This window comes from Mixophyes fleayi, chromosome 10 (assembly GCF_038048845.1).
Source record: "Mixophyes fleayi isolate aMixFle1 chromosome 10, aMixFle1.hap1, whole genome shotgun sequence".
In the NCBI taxonomy this organism is placed as follows: Eukaryota; Metazoa; Chordata; class Amphibia; order Anura; family Limnodynastidae; genus Mixophyes; species Mixophyes fleayi.
The window spans coordinates 73,062,453-73,084,159 of NC_134411.1; the positions used below are offsets into that span (position 1 = coordinate 73,062,453).

Here is a 21,707-nt window from a genome sequence, read left to right on the forward strand (position 1 = left end):
TAATTGTTTGAATATTCTAATATATTTTATTCTTTTTAATTTAATATATTTAAAATGGTATTTTTCTGACTTATCCTATCATATACTAACATTATACCTGTGTGTGTAACACTAATAGAAGTGTTTCTATTTGTTCATATAATATATGATAATTATCATATCTCAGTTGCTGTTTTTAACATCTTTATTCTAGTTTACATCCTGTCATGTTGTACTGTAATAATTTATCTGCTAATACCCTGTACTATGTAATGGTGTTACATGAGTTCCTACCATATATAATCTTATTATACCTGATTATTTTGCTAAATAAGAGTCATTTAGTTTAATCCTTTGGCCAAAAATATACATGGAAACATCTAGAAGTCCCAGCAGTCACTGTAATATCTAGGCTTTGTGTATATATATTTAACGCAGTTCTCTCCGCACCTCTAAGATGTATTTACACTTATAATGTTGTGTCTGTGTCTACATGTTTACTTTTATCCTCTATATCTAAAAATTAATTTTCGATGAATTAATTTCAGCTATTTTTGTTTGGGATTTGCAATAAATGTTGTTATTTTTAGGTGATACTCCAGAGCAGGACACAGGGCCGGTAACAGGGAAATGGAAAGGGATGAGGCGGGTAACACAGACGACACGTTCTCCTGGAATATTGTCTTATTGCTCCATCATGATGGTTATTGCGGTTTCTTCCCCAAGCCCAGTGGTGCTCGTCTCTCATCACCTAAAACAATACAATAAGAAACATGTGATACAACATATGGAGCCAGAGGGTCACACAAGTGACTATGAGGGTCACACTCACATCACAGTCTGCTAGTTGGACATCCATGCTCTAGAATAGAGGTGCACATCTTGTGGGTCCAGAATCTGTATTGTGGCCCTGTGACTGTCAGATATATAAAACATGCTATTGGGAACCACAGTTTTGTTGACCACCATTGCTCTGGGATACAGTGCTTTTAGTTCCTATTGACAATAGGAATATGATGAATAAAGGTGTCCATGCACAATGAGGAAAGCGTTCCCTTTTATATTTAACCACAAACGTTTGATCTATTTACTAGTGACAACATGCACAGATCTATGAGCCAATGCTTTACACTTTAGATATTCAGAGCATGATACTGGCAAATACTAAGAGAGATCTCCATCTACAGATGGATAATTTCATTTTGTTTCATTTTCCACAGTATTGGGTAGTTACTGTTTTAGTGGCATTGTCTTCATAGCATCACATGCAGAGAATCCCCTAGACAGACCAGTCCCCACCTGACTCCTTGCTCTTAAGTAGTAATTTTTACCTCAAATAACAATTTATTATTTACCACTCAAAGACCCATTAGTTGTTATTTACTGCAGTAAATATATCTAACAGTACAGTATAGTCACATTGCTATAGTCACTTCCATCTCAGTCTCTGCATTCTGATTGGGCAAGGTCAATAATCATTTAGAAAGTGACAGAACTCACTTATATCCTTTACATTAAGCACTAGCAGGTAGGTATTACAATTAATGGACCACTGTGCCAGATCATCCCATATGCTGTAACTGTAAGGAAACCCCAATGTGAAATTGCTGTGCACAGAACCTCTCCCCACATTACATCATTCTGTAAGGAAGCATCACTGAGCCACGTGTCCCCCAGGAGTCACTGATGCTGGCTGTGTGTATAGAGAAGGTGGGAGGCAGTGGAGGCTTTGGGTGGATATTCTGCTAGTCTCAGCAGCAGTCCTTATATGTCTGCATGTTGTGCTACATGCTTTTCCCATGCCATATGGTGACTCCATTGACATGGGATTTGAGGTTTTCTTGAAGAACATAACATGATGTCTCTAGGATGCGTGGATCCTCCTATCTGGGGGTCAGTTACATGTACTATGTTGTACCCTGTCGTTGACAGCACAGTGCTGACAGCTGTGCACTCACTGAGCAGTGATAGGTAATTTAAAATTGGGTCGAGAGTAGAACCATGACACCGATCTTGGAACCCTGGGGCACAGTCTAGTGATGACGCTGTGTGAATATAGTAAAACAGCATCCTTGTGTAACAAACAATACTTATTACTATTCCAAATTGCTTTGGTAATTAATGTTGTTCAATTGGAGCTACATGTTTTTTTCAGATACATTGCAATGTACAACGCTTACAAGAGGTGATTTTCCGCTGAACCCCATAGTGATCCATGAATTTCTTCTACTTCTACTTATCCTACTATTTTACACACCTCTTCACACTGTTCCAGAGTCACAAATGTTCGGAGCTGCATTCTGGTCCATAAGGCTTCTGTGTTCTTCAGGAACATCTCGATAGGAGCATGTCGTGCACCATAAGTGTAGATTGTATGGTAACAAAATTCTTCCTCTTCCATTTTATATGCAAGTAACCTACAGAAACAGAAGACTATTAGGAGTAGGTACGTTTGTGTCATATAGCCAACACATTTACAAAATATGTTTTAATTACCATGATTAAAATGAAGCTGCCCTATCTTGCATAGTTCCTTTTCTATAAGGTACAGGCTGTGAATAAACTGTGGTGTGGAATATATAGAGGGTGTATCTATCATAGAGGTAGGGCCCTCTTCTGGTGAAAACGCTTTAAATTAAATCTTTTTACTTTGCATAATGTATTAATGAGATTTCCACCAACAATATTCACTCCAGCGTTTTTCTTATTTATCAAGTATCAACCATGATCCCTGATCTGTAAGCGACATCTCAGGATGGCATTAACAGAAGGAATACATTGAAAAATCTAATTAACCGATAGCTTTTTCTAAGAATGGGGATAATGTCCCTGCGACAGAAAAAAAACACTTGAATAGGGAGAGGGGGGATTGCAAATATAATATAACATAACATTATGTACAATTTATTGGGTGCTTGGGAGGGTGTGTTCTGGTTCTATAATATACTTTTACATATAGAATTTTTTTTGAATCGATATTCCTAGTTACACGCGTGTGCTGGGCCCCGCACATGCTGAGAGGACATGGGCCACTATAGAGATAAGTAAGTTTTACAGCTCTGGATAATTTTCTACATCACAGCTGAATATCTCTCAGCTGCCACGGTGATAAACTAATGTTGAAGCACCAAGATAAGTATATTAATATATTGTCATGATAAACTGAGATAAAAGATTAGATTTTTGACCATGATGTCTTTCAATAACAAATATACCCTACAGTGCTGCCCGCCCGGTGTGCTGACAGATATGTGCTTTTTTCTTGCAGCAAATTAGGGAGAGAGGAAATTTTTACATCTAGGCCTTAAATGACCTGTACATTGCTGTGCCCTGATTTTACACCCATAGTTCCTCTGTTATTTGATTGTTTAATTCTAGCCCATTATCCTCCATTGTCTGGACAGACAGTAAATTGTTTATTAGGTGAGTAAATAACCCATGTCTTTGGCTAATGAGGGAATTAATCATGAGGGAAAATGCTTACAGTGCGGAGTAAAAATTGATGCAGGTGTATTCGCTCACTGTGAGGCCGGCTCTCTGGAAGTACACGAACACCATTGCCAGTAGGTACTAGAATAGAAATACCAGATACATAGTCAGAATGGAGAAATACATGGTACAAAAAGTATAAATAAGTTTTGTAACCAAATTCAAACAATCAGACATTATCTTTCTCTATTTCAGTTTGCACTGCCCTGGCCAAAGATAATATCAGACTGATCATTATATATTACATGCTGTTGAGTAAAACTATAAGAAAATAGTAATAGTAAAGTAACAGTAAAATAAATACCTTGTCTGATATTCTCATGCAATAATCCCTTTTCAGAAAACTGTAGATGGTACGTTCCTCTGCAATGAAAAGCATGAAATGTTCAAATGTTATATGATATAGTGGGGAATATTTATATCAACGTTTCTACATGTAACTGTGAGGAAGAGTTGGTGTTGCCCACAGCTGCCATCCAGACATTTACTTTTATGCGTAAACTATTAGAAAATTACAGCATCTCATTGATATGGACACCTGCTTTTCTACAGAGAGACCTATAAAATAATAATCAATATGCTATAAGTGCAGTAATGTAGAATATTAGACAGACTTTCTAAAATAATTTTCTCATACTAAAGTTGAACATGATGCAATGGGTTTATAGGGTGTTGCTGGTTGCCAGAAGCTAGTCACCACTCACTACTCCGACTGGTACCAATTGGCCAAACCAGCAACTCACCATCTTTGAGTGTTAACTGGACACCAATGTGATATCCCCAGTTGTAGGAGGGTATAGCTGCCACCACCAGGCTGCTTTAAAGGCACCATGAACCACACATGCTTCTCGTGCATTGTGTAGCTCCTGCAGCAGCTCTATGCTGGTTGTGCTGACTGAATGCTCTCTGACCACTTTCTGTGGATCTGGACTGCTGGGTAGCAGGACAGTGCTGACTCAGGGATCAATGCAGGACAGCCGAGGATAAATTAAAATGTGCCCTTTAATAAGTTATCACAGGAACACAGCAGTGACAGGTGCCCCATGGAAACTAGCAGGTTCTTATTAGTAATGGTATTTATTGGCTCAAATAGTTTCTTTAAGTGTATACATACATCACAAGAAGATAGTGATGTTTTCCCCTCTCTACATTACCACCTGTTAGTCTGTTCCAGGAAATATAAACTCTAAATCTCCCACCCAAGCTTTGACCTTTAGATCCAGGGCCCCTCTCAGCGAAATTCAGCTTTAGGGAGTTTGGACCTAGAAGTAGAGAACTGTATTTATTTTCAATTGCAATTACCTAGTACTTCTAATATATAGTTAAAATGTTTCCCTCATTATATGGGGGGAGGGGAACTGATCCAACAAATCATTTCTTGTGGCACTTTTTTTTTGTAGAGGGACATAAGAATTTTTTTTCTTCTTGTTAGCATTATCTGAAGATATAACTGTTTTAATATATCATCATGATGTTGACATTTGTGCTATTTTATTTTGTTGTTTCATTCTACATGTCACCATCAAATAACTATATAAATAAATGAAAAGTTCCTCCTTCTGAACAGGAAGCTTAGTGGACTCATTCAGTTATCTTGAATGTGGCTTCTGATCAGAATATTGAATTTATTGGCCTAAATTCATTATGCAAAGAATAATGTGCTTTGGTAGCTAAAATCTCAGTTTCCCATATGTAATATGTTAGATAAAAGCATTCCCAAAATTTTCCCATCTTAAAATCCCTTGCAATGGCGGATAGAGATGACAGACCCCATGGTGTAATGAGGGACCTGTGTACTGCAACATGAATATGTGGCATTCTCACTAGAGGTACTTTTTATTTTTAAAAACATGTGTGTCAATGTCTAAGGTGATATTGTGTAATAAACTGATAGTTGTACACATTCTTACTTCACACTTTATAAATTAAATTATTTGTTTTTAAAAATGAATGCACAAATATCTCCATTATCGGTACTTGTCCTACTGCTTACAGTTTTCTGTCAGATTTTCCATGTTCCATAGCATCAGTGTGGATGCATTTTGCAAAACCAAACTTATTGTTTGCCAAGTGTTTTTTGTAATTGATCTACATTAAGAGAATATTGTTTACAACAATAAAGGATAAGTGGTCTGAAATTCTTCAAGACAGAAACCATTTTTGGGGTTTTGCACTCTGTCAGATTAGCAGGAAATAACCTTTTAGTCTATTCAATAGAATGTTATATTGGGATACCAAAGGCATTTGCTTTACTCACTGCCTTACAGTGGCAGAAACAGGCTGACACTTCTGTGCTGCACAAGCAATGCTCACATGTGAATACTATTTGGAAAAATTACAGAGCTAGAAACCAGGCAAAACATTTACTGGCCCCATATCACTGGACCCTCCGACTGTCACTGACATCTGGGGTTGTACGGGAAAAAGATGCCAAAATTTCTGCAATGGTGGTTAGAAAAATAATTTTAACAATTTGGTTTTAATAAATGTTTGTAGTCTTAATAAATGTTAATAAATGTTGAGAAAATAAGTCCTACCCAGCAGTTTGTAAAATGCAGCTTTCTCCTCTTGTCCTAGGCTAGGTGAGTGTTCAGTGCTGCAATGTTGGCTTTGATCTTCATGTAGTTTAATTCTCTTGGCAGGGTTCAGCTTGTCTTCTGATGTCCTGTTGTGATAAATTATTTTATTTTATTTATGGAGATAATGAATATTAATTTTCAAATAAAAAATAAGGGAAGTGATGTGTTATCCATAAATGCACGACTATAATTCATTTTTAATGCGAAAATGGTTCTATTTGTTCAGCTAGCAAATGAGGGACACATACTGCTTTTGGGAACTACTGCTGTAAAATGGGGATGCAGCTACTTTCCAAGATGCAGGTCACATCTATACACTCAGTACTGCACCGCAGAAATATTCCCCAAGCTAGTGATATTGTGTATTGTATAATATGTGACACAACTATACCCTCAGCCCCCATCACAATGTATTTAGTCCCTTACCGGTGTGATCCCTTCCACTACTCCCCCCACAACCTACTATATGTAGTGACTGGCTCAGTGCACTTACCTCCTGTCCATTCTCCTCGACTCAGTCAGATCCGGCAAAGAACGAAGTGAAGATAAAATTAAAATAGAAGGTGCAGGTAAAAATGGGCAATAAATTGAGAAAATCAAGAAGATGCACAATACTATACAATAATAAGAATAAACAACTTATCTAAATCAAAGCACAATATATCTTATAAGTAAATGTTATACTAAAGATAACTTATGTTCTAACAGATCTAAATATAAATATGCTATATAAAAAAATAAAAATAAAAATATATATGTATTTATAAATTAATTAATGTAATATAATATATGAATATTTTAAATCGCTCAGAATCTATATAATATATGAATATTTCAAATTTCTCAGAATCGCAAGTTGTCGCTGTGTCCAATATCCACAGAGATGTGAGAACCATCAGGCACCAGAGCTCACGGCCAGTTTGAATATATACAACTGACATCACCATGGCAACCTGCTCTGCAGCTAAAATGCTGCATTACATAAACAAACTAATTTATTAATCTTTTTTAGGAAGCTGTCACAAGCTTGACATGAGATAATAAATACAATCAAGACTTAGTTATATGTACATCAGTCTACTACTGTTATCTAGTCAACTGTAATCAATAGTTAATCTATTTTAGGTCCCTAACAATGAGCACTTGGCCCACACCGTTCATAGACGATATTAGCAGTGGAGAAACTAATGCCACTGCACAGGGTATGGCTGCTACGGGCAGGGCCAGTATAAGGGCCACATGGGCCTGGAGCTGGAAAGTCTGAAGGACCTATTGAGAGAACCCCACTCCCACCGGAGAGGGTGTGGCCATGGAGAGCATAGCTAGCTCCTCCCTCCAACCACCTACATCTCCCTCACATCTTCCCTAACATGAAGCGAACAGCACTAACCGGTTCACTCAGCATTTAAGGAAAATGAAGAGTTGGAAATACATTCAAACTGCCCCTCATGTGAGGACAATACATTATCTACAGAAAAATAGTAAAACAAGCAAAATATAATATGTGGGTCACTTTTCACGTTAACAGCTTGAGCAATGCCTTCTAAACTTACAGTAATACACTTACAAAATTAGTGTTACAAGATACCAATGAAACTTTAACAGGAAATGCTTTTTGAGTGAAACTATATTATAAAACTAAGTACATACAAGGTATTTCCAACTTCATGAATAAAAAAAGTATAGGATCTCCTACCTGGAAATGGGTTATCCAGAAAATTTTGAAAATCAGAAATGAAAATGAAATAATAGTAGCTATTCAATCTCATGAGGAAGGGAAGACAATGAGTCATTGTTTTAATTTAGTTTAATAGATCTTAAGCTTAGTGCTCCAAATTACAATAAAATCTCTTGTCTGTCTAAGTCCTGAGCATTGTCAATGATAGATCCTGTACCTGTACATCTTGATGTACAAACTCCTCCACTTGCTCACTCTTTTCCTCTACTAGATGTACACAGCATACACCCTTATCCTCACTGATCCCATCATCGCTGCAACAGCTGGTTCTGTGTACTTCTTGTGATGGACAAACTCACAAAACAGTCAGACGCTTAATCGCTACAACAAAAATTTGTTACATTTGGTAGCTTCCAATATTTCATCTTCACTATATATGGCCAAATATTATATAAATGCCAGTGATTTTTATCATTAGAATGAAACTGGACATAATAATCATGTGTTAGGAAATCTATACTTATGCCACCTCCTCCAAGAAAGAAATACATTTATTTGGTGTTTCTGGGACACAGGAAGACTCCGCATCTTGAATAAAGTCACAAAGAAACACTGTGATGTGAACCATGTTTTTGGCCAACTCATTATTCCCATTTTGTTATCAGAACTTTAAGCAATTGCACCACTGTGACAGGCCAAACAAAATGGCTGCTGAACTCCATTTTATTGTTCTTGTACTTTTATTGGGTGTATTATGAAATGCTATTGTAACCAATACAAAGCCGGGATATGTCTTTATACATATATCAGCTGCGCGTTGTCTCAGTGCTAAAGTCCCATGTACTGGAAAGTCCCTTGTAACTTCACTGCTATTGCACCTGCATAGAATAAGTGAAACTGTTACTCATGGCTGTACCAATAAGAAATTCTTATTTATGTTTATTTCTTATATGTTAGTTAAATTCGGCACCCTAAGTTTCCTTTCTGTAACAGAAGATTTTTCTGCGACACAAGTTGCCGAGAAAGAGAGAGAGAGAGAGACTCTTTTACTCCTCGCAAATGCATCTTATATTATACAAGTTAACGCATGCATGATACTCATGCATTCTAGTCAAATCAAGCTACTTAAGGTGTTAAAAAGGTTCTTGTCAAGCATTTGGGCCTAGCCCAGGCCTCCACAGGGGAAGAGCGTTACTTCCCGATGCAAGCACCCTTTTTTTAAAATGAAAAATGTTTGTTCCCCGGGGATATGTAAGGGCGGGGCGATTTAGGCCCCGCCCCCTTTCCAACTTCTGAGGCTACCGGGGGCTGCACAGCATGTGCAGGTCCGCTCGGCAGTGACAGGCAGGGACAGTGTGCTGCCCGGCTGCTCTGATTGTGTTTAAAACACAATCAGAGCAGCCGGGCAGCACACTGTCACTGCCAAACGGACCTGCACATACCCCTGCTAGGGGGAGGGGGGCGATTGCCCCGATCGCACCCCCCTGGATCCGCCACTGTACACATGTGTGTTCATGAGGTAAAATTACCTCACGAAAATGAGTTTGACCCCTCAACTCATCAATAATGTCAGTATACCAAATTTCAGCCCTTTTTGAGTTTTTTTCCCACACACACTAAGAATTTAGTAGGTCAGTTAACGCGTGCATGATAATCATGCATTCTAGTCAAATCAAACTACTTAAGGTGTTAAAAACTCCCCACTGTCACCCCCGGCAACGACTAACCACTCCCAACTGTCACTTCTCCTTCAAGAAATATATAGGTCAATGTATAAATCTGCCCAACAGGTGGCGCTGCAGCTTGGTTTTTTTTTTCCCACACACGCCACTAGCCATTTATATAGTAGATTCTCACATATCCCTTGTTGGGCATGTTTTCACTTAGTCACACACAGCCTCTGTAGGTGCAGCCCAATCCCATTCAGCAACAGTCAGCCTCCAATGACCGGACTGCTCCCAATCAGGGAAGCCACCAGCGGTCCACATCACCACACCGCACCGCTCATCACCATGAAACACCGCCACCCTGCTAATGAAATAAAACCCTTGCCAGCCTTGTTTTGGTGTGGGGTCTGCAACCACTTTATGATAACCAGCACTGGGAAAGTAAGCCGCGGCTGGTGGCACTATAGCAGGGAAATCCGCAGCATGGGGTTCCCCTAACAAGCAAGCCCCAGGCTGCTCAGCACTGGTCTGGATCTCCTAGGGAATTGGGTCCACCTTTGGGATACTCTGCCCCATGCTGGAAGCACTAACGCTCTTCCCACACCATGGGCCGTGGGTGTGGGGTAATGAAAATGTAAAAGAAAAAAGGAAAAATTTATTAAACACAATTCTAGCTTGTGGAACTACAGATCCCAGACAGCCAGGCTGCCAATAACAGTCTGGGCATGCAGGTGCTTATAGAACTACAAGCACAAGCATGCCCATTGCAGCCAGAGCATGCTAGCACTGGAACCACAAGAGCCAGCATGCCCTGACACCCAGAGCCCATTGAACCATGCAGTGCCACACACTAAAATTTAAGTAAAGCAAACATCTCTTTTATGCTATATAATTTAATTAAAAATAATAAAATCCCAGATATACTTACCAACAGCTGTTGATCCTTAAAGCTTGAGACCATAGTAAATCCTAAAACATTCCAAGGACCTGTAGCTGAGCAAAAATAAATACCATCCTAAGTCATGTAGTTGTCCATAAAATTCAAACCCATAAAATATCCCACAGGTAGTTGTAAAAAAAAAATACCATAAACATCACAATGATACTTAGTTACTCTATGGAGGAACACACGCAGCAAAATGAAATATTGAAGGTCACGAGGTCTATTCATAAGCTAACAGGGTTTCCCATACTTCACACTGACAGCGTGGGACCACCAGACCTGCTGGCTGAAGTTAAACTAGACCCCGAGCTGGTGAAGGGATATTGCAGAAAAACAAGTAACTTTGAAGTGTATGGAGCTTAATACGTCCGTGGCTGCATGCACTCAAGTTTGGCATGCCCCTACTGTAAAATGGCAATGGCAAAATGCCCCCTCCCCACCGAATTCACTCCCCGATCTTGGATACTGTAGCAAGTATTCTTTGCACTTGCAGGCGCATGGAACAGGGCTGCATTCACGGCCATATATGATGTTTCTGGGCATGCGTAGAGTGATTTTGCGGACAATACACTTCAACTTGGCACATACATGCCTTGATGAGTCAGGCTCTATATCTGCACTCTTCAACTGTCCAATATTTATCTGAGAGTGATCTTGCAAACCTACTTGGAGGCACTGAGGAATCTAACTAACTCTTAGTATCTGAGCAATATGGTTAGCAAGTAATGGTTCTGGCAAAGGAGTGGGTGAAATTATTCTGTGCCTCCAGTACAATATTCACCATGTAACAGGCTTTGTCTAAAACTGGCCCTAACTGCTGAGATGGGTGAAAACTCTAACATTGTTATGCTGTCTAGGGCCCATCTATTCTCAATCATGCTTTTGCATTACATTTATGGTAATTGCTGATGCTTTCATAGACTTGGATATTGTTGTATATAAATGATTGTATGGCCTGTTACCATTGACGGATCCAGGGGGGGGCGATCGCCCCCCCTAGCAGACACTTGCTGCCGACGGCTGCACACTATCGCCCCCCCCCCTAAATCGCCCCGGGTACAGTAGTTTTCTAGATCCGCCCCTGCCTGTTACAGAATCGGCTCAGGTGGGGAGAGCAGACTGCAGAAATTTCAATGCAATGTAATTATTAATGAATGTTTTATGCAGCAAGTGTTGATACATTACAATCCACTGCTGCAATAATGGCATGAATATGCTGTGATTTAGGAGGAATACCGGACTGTCATTTTTAGTTCTGAAATATATAGGATTCTGTCATTGTGCTTAATCACTGGCAGAACTACCTCCAGAGCAGTATATGGTTTTAGCCAAGCGTGAAGGTCTTTGCATGCTCAGTAGATAGGGCCCATAAACTCCCCTGTACCTATTGAGAGTTAGCAAGATATATACTAGTTCTTTTTTCATGTCATGTGGTATGGTATAGTATGGTATGGTATGGTATGGTATGCTGATCAGTTATGTTGTTGTTATGTTGGTCTTTTAATGTTACTATGTTAGATGCTGTGTACTAAATGGATATTTATGCAACAAAACACCTGTCCACCAAGTTCAACCTATTTTGGATCTCCTGCGACCCCTATTTTATAATTGAAATTGATCCAAATAAAGAACCGCCAATCTGAAAAATCCCTCCTGACTCAATATTGCAGTACTATATCTCCTTGGATCCACTACTATTCTTCATTTTAATTAACAATCGTAGCCCAGGATACTCTATTCCACTAAAAATTTGTTTAATCCTTTCTTCAACATATCAATTGAATCTGCCATCACAACATTCCCTGGCAGTCAAATCCACATCTTTTCTGCCCTTACTGTAAAGAACCCCTTCCTTTGCTGCTTGTGAAACTTCTTCTCCTCTAACCCTAGGTGGTCATCATGTGTCCTGTGCACAGTCCTATGTCCCACTCATCTCCCAGCCCGTGCCTCTCTCAGCCGATGTCTCTCTCAGCCTGTGTCCCTCTCATCTCCCAACCCGTGTCTCACTCGGCAGGGGCTGGCCAGGCTTAGCTAGTCAAACCCAGAGAAACTGATCAAGCAGGAAGCCGGTCTCAGACACATAACCAATAAATAAAGGCTGCAGGTTCGGCTATTGATTACAAGACCTGCAGGTCTGCCGAGCAAGGTCTGCTGCAGCTCACAATGTGCACACAGCCTGTCACTTCCTCCAGGCGGCCTCAGGAAGCCATGGGCCTACCGGGAAAAGTCCTGGTAAGGTCTATGGCCAATCTACCTCTGGTAGTAGTGTACAGTTACCAGTGATAAAATGAAAAAGCACTAAGCCATCTTCATTGAAAAAATAAATGATGTTGCATCATTTTATTTACAGTACTTCAACCATACTTGCCAGCTTTTGAAATCTGTCCACCAGCAGAGCACAGAGAACAGGTCATAAGGCAGGGGTAGGAAGGGGGCGTGGAAGCATTGTCACATCAGCATAGTCCTGCCCCCTGTTAGGCAATGCCGAAATTCATGACATTGAATAACGGGGAGGTGTTTAATGCTGTCATTAAGCCCCATCCCTAGCCATTTTATAGTGAATGCTGTAAAGATTCGGGAGGTCGCCTACTCTTCTGGGAGTCCGGGAGGCTCCCGGAAATTCCCGGAGAGTAGGCAAGTATGCCTTCAACTCTCTCTCTAGCACAAATGACTTTGTTGCAATAAAAAGCATGTTGTTTTGGCACATTACAAGAAAATAATCATATTATCCTGTACAAATTCTGTAGCACTAAACACTTTTATATGTTTGCACCACTTGTCTCAAGAGCTGACATGCTCATAGTATCGGACTGTTTCATCTGCACTGTTGCCCCATTTTAGCGTACTTACATTTTCTCTGTTTCCACATCTCTTTTAGCGTCGTTCTCAAATACACCCAGTGCACATGCAAATACAATTTGGAATACATGCACAAAATACTTATATACATCATGTATGCGGATAAACTTAATACTAAAACTTATAAAGACGCAAATATGAGAAAGCGGAAATATTTTATTTTACATTACTTTTTTTAATAAAAGTGATTTACATTATGGAGACTTGTAATTACAAAATTAAAGGGTATTCTCTGTAATTAAGCTTATGCTAGCAATAACATTCAGTGATTAAGGGTGTGCAGGTCACCATGGAATACATAAGAATGTGAGAACATGTTCCTGGAGAAATGTACTATACCGGTGCTAGTTATTATTCTACTATCTATATATTGATGTGATTCATATGTTGCTTTTATCTCGCTAGGCTACAAGAGATGAAGAGATGGACCATTACCACACAACTGAATATTTTTGACCAAACGATTATTAAGCCTGCCACCACGTCAAGGTAGACTCTTGCAGCAGGGCCCTAACCTAACATTATATTATATCTTCTAATAGTCTATTTTTTTTTTTATTCAATCTTTTGCTATATATTATCATACTTTTACTAACACCTTATGATATCTTACCTTACTTTGTATCCATTCAATATTTTTATATCTTCCTAATCAGCTCATGTATTCTAATAGTGTCCTATGCAATACAATATTTTATCTTCAAATAGCCTGTTGTAATCTGCTTATTAACTGTTTGAATATTCTAATATATTTTATTCTTTTTAATTCAATATATTTAAAATTGTATTTTTCTGACTTATCCTATCATATACTAACATTATACCTGTGTGTATAACACTAATAGAAGTGTTTCTATTTGTTCATATAATACATGATAATTATTGTATCTCAGTTGCTGTTTTTATCATATTTATTCTAGTTTACATCCTGTCAGGTTGTACTATAATAATTTATCTGCTAATACCCTGTACTATGTAATGGTGTTACATGAGTTCCTACCATATATGATCTTATTATAACTGATTATTTTGATAAATAAGAGTCACTTAGTTTAATCCTTTGGCCAAAAATAAACATGGAAACATCTATAATCCCTGCAGTCACTGTAATATCTAGGCTTTGTGATCGTTATATATATTTAACGCAGTTCTCTCAGCACCTCTGAGATGTATTTACACTTATAATGTTGAGTCTGTCTACATGTTTACTTTTATCCTCTATATCTAAAAATTAACTTTCGATGAATTAATTTCAGCTATTTTGGCTTGGGATTTGCAATAAATGTTGTTATTTTTAGTTGATACTCCAGAGCAGGACACAGGGCAGGTAACAGGGAAATGGAAAGGGATGAGGCGGGTAACACAGACGACACGGCCTCCTGGAATATTGTCTTATTGCTCCATCATGATGGTTATTGCGGTTTCTTCCCCAAGCCCAGTGGTGCTCGTCTCTCATCACCTAAAACAATACAATAAGAAAAATGTTATACAACATACGGAGCCAGAGGGCCACACAGGTGACTATGAGGATCACACTCACATCACAGTCTGCTAGTTGGACATCCATGCTCTAGAATAGAGGTGCAAATCTTGTGGGTCCAGAATCTGTTTTGTGGCCCTGTTACTGTCAGATATGTAAAACATACTATTGGGAACCACAGTTTTGTTGACCACCATTGCTCTGGGATACAGCGCTTTTAGTTCATAATGACAATAGGAATATGATGCACAATAAGGAAAGCGTTCCCTTTTATATTTAACCTCAAACGTTTGATCTATTTCCTAGTGACAACATGCACAGATCTATGAGCCAATGCTTTACACTTTAGATATTCAGAGCATGATACTGGCAAATACTAAGAGAGATCACCATCTACAGATGGATAAGTTCATTTTGTTTCATGTTCCACAGTATTGGGTAGTTACTGTGTTAGTGGCATTGTCTCCATACCAGTTCACATGCAGAGAATCCCCTACACAGACAAGTCCCCACCTGACTCCTTGCTCTTAAGTAGTCATTTTTACCTTATATAACAATTTATTATTTACCACTCAAAGACCCATCAGTAGTTATTTACTGCAGTAAATATATGTAACAGTACAGTATAGTCACATTGTTATAGTCACATCCGCCTCAGTCTCTCCTGTCCCCCAGTTTTCTCTTCAAAACACTTCCTATCTGTGTCACAATACACACTTTCTGTGTCACAATATTGTGCTCTAACTCTTATTGGGCAATGTCAATAACCATTTAGAAAGTGACAGAACTCACTTATATCCTTTACATTAAGCACTAGCAGATAGGTATTACAATTAATGGACCACTGTGCCAGGTGATCTCATATACTGTAAATGTGTCAGGAGACCCCAATGTGAAATTGCTGTGCACAGAACCTCTCTCTACATTACATCATTATGTAAGGAAGCCCATCAAGTGTCATCACTGAGCCACGTGTCCCCCAGGAGTCACTGATGCTGGCTGTGTGTAGAGAAGGTTGTAGGCAGTGGAGGCTGTGGGAGGATATTCTGCTAGTCTCAGCTGCAGTCCTTATATGTCTGCATGTGGTGCTACATGCTTCTCCCATGCCATATGGTGACTCCATTGACATGGGATGTGAGGTTGGCTTGAAGAACATCACATGATGTCTCTAGGAAGCGTGTACCCTCCTATCTGGGGGTCATTTACATGTACTATGTTGTACCCTGTCGTTGGTAGCACAGTGCTGACAGCTGTGCACTCACTGAGCAGTGATAGGTCATTTAAAGTTGGGGTTGAGAGTAGAACCAGGACAATGATCTTGGAACCCTGGGGCACAGTCTAGTGATGACGCTGTGTGAATATAGTAAAACAGCATCCTTGTGTAACGCACAATACGTATTACTATTCCAAATTGCTTCGGAATTTAATGTTGTTCAATTGGAGCTACATGTTTTTTTAAGATACATTACACTGTACAATGCTTACAAGAGGTGATTTTCCGCTGAACCCCATAGTGATCCATGAATTTCTTCTACTTCTACTTATCCTACTATTTTACACACCTCTTCACACTGTTCCAGAGTCACAAATGTTCCGAGCTGCATTCTGGTCCATAAGGCTTCCGTGTTCTTCAGGAACATCTCGATAGGAGCATGCCGCGCACCATAAGTGTAGATTGTATGGTAACAAAATTCTTCCTCTTCCATTTTATATGCAAGTAACCTACAGAAACAGAAGACCATTAGGAGCAGGTACGTCTGTGTCATATAGCCAACACATTTACAAAATATGTTTTAATTACCATGATTAAAATGAAGCTGCCCTATCTTGCATAGTTCCTTTTCTATAAAGTACAGGCTGTGAATAAACTGTGGTGTGGAATAGATAGAGGGTGTATCTATCATAGAGGTAGGGCCCTATTCTGGTGAAAATGCTTTAAATGAAATCTTTTTACTTTGCATAATGTATTAATAAGATTTCCACCAACAATATTCACTCCAGCGATTGTCTTATTTATCAAGTATTCAGCATGATCCCTGATCTGTAAGCGACATCCCAGGATGGCATTAACAGAAAGAATACATTGGAAAGTCTAATTAACCAATAGCTTTTTCTAAGAATGGTGATAATGTCCCAGCGACAGAAATAAATACACTTGAATAGAGAGAGGGGGGATTGTAAATATAATATAACATATTTTATATGTAGAGTGCATATATATATATATATATATATATATATATAACATTGACTTTATTTACTTTTTATTTTTATGTTAACAGCATAAAGAAGATGGGGAAAGGGTTGATTTACAAGGTGGTAAGATTGGGAGGGACAAGGGGGAGGGGGTCAAGCTGGGGGTTTGCTCTATACATAATATATACCATTTATTGGGTGCCTGGGAGGGTGTGTTCTGATTTTACGATATCATTTTTACATATAGAATTTGTTTTGAATCGAGCTTCCTAGTTACATGCGTGTGCTGGGCCCCACACATGCTGAGAGGAGAACATGGGCCACTAGAGAGATAAGTAACTTTTACCGCTCTGGATATTTTTCTCCATCACAGCTGAGTATCTCTCAGCTGCCATGGTGATAAACTAATGTTGAAGCACAGAGATAAGTATATTAATATATTGTTATGATAAACTGAGATAAAAGATTAGACTTTTGACCATGATGTCTTTCAATAACAAATATACCCTACAGTGCTGCCCGCCCGCTGTGCTGACAGATATGTGCTTTTTTCTTGCAGCAAATTAGGGAGAGGGGAAGTTTTTACCTCTAGGCCTTAAATGACCTGTACATTGCTGTGCCCTGATTTTACACCCATAGTTCCTCTGTTATTTGATTGTTTAGTTCTAACACATTATCCTCCATTGTCTGGACAGACAGTAAATTGTTTATTAGGTGAGTAAATAACAAATGTCTTTGGCTAATGAGGGAATTAATCATGAGGGAAAATACTTACAGTGCGGAGTAAAAATTGATGCAGGTGTATTCGCTCACTGTGAGGCCGGCTCTCTGGAAGTACACGAACACCATTGCCAGTAGGTACTAGAATAGAAATACCAGATACATAGTCAGAATGGAGAAATACATGTGTACATACCCAGCAGTCCTATTGTACAGTGGTTCAGGTCCGTTTCCTGTGACAGAAAGAGTGTGTTCCCAAGAATTAGGGACATGGCTATAGGATTTGGGGCCATAGGTTTGGTGAATCTAAATGTGGGCTGAGCAGATCAGGGGCATGGCTTAAAATGTCCCGATTTTCAAATCGGAAATGTTGGTTTCAAAGTGTATAAATACATTGCAGATAAACTTAGACACAACACAACCTCTTGCTGGAAGACACAGTCCTTGGTGTATGTTGAGAAGCCCCTTACTGGGAGCGACTACATCCATAATGTGAAAAAAACATCCCCCATAATGATGAAATCCCCTTTAAATGTTTACATGGTGCAAAAAGTATAAATAAGATTTGTAACCAAATTCAAACAATCAGACATTATCTTTCTCTATTTCAGTTTGCACTGCCCTGGCCAAAGATAAAATCAGACTGATCATTATATTTTACATGCTGTTGAGTAAAACTTTAAGAAAATAGTAATGGTTTAGTAACAGTAATATAAATACCTTGTCTGATATTCTCATGCAATAATCCCTTTTCAGGAAACTGTAGATGGTACGTTCCTCTGCAATGAAAAGCATGAAATGTTCAAATGTTATATGATATAGTGGGGGATATTTATATCAACGTTTCTGCATGTTACTGTGAGGAAGAGTTGGTGTTGTCCATAGCTGCCATCCAGGCATTTACTTTCATGCATAAACTACTAGAAAATTGCAGCAATTCATTGATTGATATGGACACCTGCTTTTCTACAGAGAAACCTATAAAATAATATTCAATATGCTATAAGTGCAGCAATGTAGAATATTTGACAGACTTTATAAAAGATTTTTCTCATACTAAAGGTGAACATGATGCAATGGGTTTATAGGGTGTTGCTGGTTGCCAGAAGCTATTCACCACTCACTACTCCAACTGGCAGTAATTGGCCAAACCAGCAACTAACCCTCTTTGAGTGTTAACTGGACACCAATGTGATATCCCCAGTTGTAGGAGGGTATAGCTGCCACCACCAGGCTGCTTTAAAGGCACCATGAGCCATTCATGACTCTTGTGCAAAGTCTAGCTGCTGCAGTACCTCTTTGCTGGTTGTGCTGACTGAATGCTCTCTGACCACTTACTGTTTATCAGGACTGCTGGGTAGCAGTACAGTGCTGACTCAGGGCTCTAGGCTCAATGCAGGACAGTCGAGGATAAATTAAAATGTGCCCTTTAATCAATTATCACACAGCAGGGACAGGTGCCCCAAAGGTACTAGCAGGTTCTTATTAGTAATGGTATTTATTGGCTCAAATAGTTCCTTTAAGTGTATACATACATCACAAGAATATAGTGATGTTTTCCCCCTCTCTACACTACAACCTGTTAGTCTGTTCTGGGAAATATAAACTCTAAATCTCCCACCCAAGGTTTGACCTTTAGATCCAGGGCCCCCTCTCAGCAAAATTCAGCTTTAGGGAGTTTGGACCCATTATTTGGGGGAGGAGGGAATCCAACAAATCATTTCTTGTGGCACTTTTTTTGGTAGAGGCATCTAACAGTAGTGCACACAGTACTGCCTGTGTATTTGTCTAAAATGATAACCATGTTATATCATAGGGGCCCCCCTATCTAAAGTGCCCCAGGCCCCCCAGAGCTTTAATCCAGTTCTGGATCCAGGGCCCCTCTCAGCTAAATTCAGCTTTAGGGAGTTTGGACCTAGAAGTAGAGAACTGTATTTATTTTCAATTACAATTACCTAGTGCATCTAATATATAGTTAAAATGTTTCCAACATTATATAGGGAGGGGAACTGGTCCAACAAATCATTTCTTGTGGCACTTTTTTTTGGTAGAGGGACATTTTTTTCTTCTTGTTACCATTATCTGAAGATATAACTGTTTTTATATATCATCATGATGTTGCCATTTTTGATATTTTATTTTGTTGTTTCATTCTACATGTCACCATCAAATAACTATATAAATAAATGAAAAGTTCCTCCTTCTGAACAGGAAGCTTAATGGATTCATTCAGTTTTCTTGAATGTGGCTTCTGATCAGAATATTAAATTTATTGGCCTAACATCATTATGCAAAGAATAATGTGCTTTGGTAGCTAAAATCTCAGTTTTCCATATGTAATATATTAGATGGAAGCATTCCCAAAATTTTCCCATCTTAAAATCCCTTGCAATGGCGGATAGAGATGACAGACCCCATGGTGTAATGAGGGACATGTGTACTGCAACATGAATATGTGGCACTCTCACTAGAGGTACTTTTTATTTTTAAAAACATGTGTGTCAATGTCTAAGGTGATATTGTGTAATAAACTGATAGTTATACACATTCAGTGCCAATGCATTTTGCAAAACCAAACTTATTGTTTGCCAAGTGTCTTCTGTAATTGATCTACAGTAAGAGAATGTTGTTTACAACAATAAAGGATAAGTGGTCTGAAATTCTTCAAGACAGGAACCATTTTTGGGGTTTTGCACTCTGTCAGATTAGCAGGAAATAACCTTTTAGTCTATTCAATAGAATGTTATATTGGGATACCAACGGTATTTGCTCTACTCACAGTCTTACAGTGGCAGAAACAGGCTGACACTTCTGTGCTGCACAAGCAATGCTCACATGTGAATACTATTTGGAAAAATTACAGAGCTAGAAACCAGGCAAAACATTTACTGGCCCCATATTACTGGACCCTCCGACTGTCACTGACATCTGGGATTGTACAGGAATAAGATGCCAAAATTTCTGAAATGGTGCTTAGAAAAATAATTTTAACAATTTGGTTTTAATAAATGTTTGTAGTCTTAATAAATGTTAATAAATGTTGAGAAAATAAGTCCTACCCAGCAGTTTGTAAAATGCAGCTTTCTCCTCTTGTCCTAGGCTAGGTGAGTGTTCAGTGCTGCAATGTTGGCTTTGATCTTCATGTAGTTTAATTCTCTTGGCAGGGTTCAGCTTGTCTTCTGATGTCCTGTTGTAATAAATTATTTTATTTTATTTATGGAAATAATGAATATTCATTTTCAAATAAAAAATAAGGGAAGTGAGGTATCATCCATAAATGCACCACTATGATTCATTTTTAATGCGAAAATGCTCCTATTTGTTCACCTAGCACATGAGGGACACATACTGCTTTTGGGAACTACTGCTGTAAAATGGGGATGCAGCTACTTTCCAAGATGCAGGTCACATCTATACACTTAGTACTGCACCGCAGAAATATTCCCCAAGCTAGTGATATTGTGTATTGTATAATATGTGACACAACTATACCCACAGCTACCATCACAATGTATTTAGCCACTTAGCGGAGTGACCCCTTACACTATTCCTCCCATAACCTACTATATGTAGTGACTGGCTCAGTGCACTTACCTCCTGTCCATTCTCCTCGACTCAGTCGTATCCGGCAAAGAATGAATGAATGAAGTGAAAATAAAATGAAAAAAGAAGGTGTAGGTAAAAATGGAAATAAATTGAGAAACTAAAGGGAAAATCAACAAGATACACAAGAATATACAATAATAAAGAATAAACAACTTATCTAAATCAAAGCGCAATATATCTTATAAGTAAATGATATACTACAGGTAAATTATGTTCTAACAGATCTAAATATAAATATGCTATATAAAAAAATATAAATAAAAATATATATGTATTTATAAATTAATGATTGTAATATAATATATGAATATTTTAAATCGCTCAGAATCGATATAATATATGAAAATTTCAAATTTCTCAGAATCGCAAGTTGTCGCTGTGTCCAATATCCACAGAGATGTGAGAACCATCAGCCACCAGAGCTCACGGCCAGTTTGAATATATACAACTGACATCAACATGGCAACCTGCTCTGCAGCTAAAATGCTGCATTACATATATGAACTAATAT

The 21,707-nt window shown here is 38.6% G+C and overlaps 2 protein-coding genes across 2 annotated transcripts; both read right to left on the bottom strand.

Annotated features, from left to right (window-relative positions):
* Nucleotides 1-442: 442 nt before the first annotated feature.
* LOC142103498 (speedy protein 1-A-like) lies at nt 443-6,611 on the bottom strand. Its single transcript, XM_075187537.1, has 6 exons — nt 6,541-6,611; nt 6,006-6,133; nt 3,773-3,831; nt 3,464-3,549; nt 2,237-2,396; nt 443-730 (listed from the first exon to the last, which is right to left on the bottom strand). The coding sequence occupies exons 1-6, from the start codon at nt 6,549-6,551 to the stop codon at nt 566-568; spliced, it is 609 nt and encodes a 202-aa protein (XP_075043638.1). The 5' UTR covers nt 6,552-6,611; the 3' UTR covers nt 443-565.
* A 7,877-nt stretch (nt 6,612-14,488) lies between these two features.
* On the bottom strand, nt 14,489-21,282 carry LOC142103379 (speedy protein 1-A-like). The gene is made up of 6 exons (XM_075187443.1): nt 21,185-21,282; nt 20,650-20,777; nt 18,311-18,369; nt 17,646-17,731; nt 16,237-16,396; nt 14,489-14,653 (listed from the first exon to the last, which is right to left on the bottom strand). Exons 1-6 carry the CDS (start codon nt 21,193-21,195, stop codon nt 14,489-14,491), a joined length of 609 nt encoding a protein of 202 aa, XP_075043544.1. The 5' UTR covers nt 21,196-21,282.
* Between the last annotated feature and the right edge of the window lie 425 nt (nt 21,283-21,707).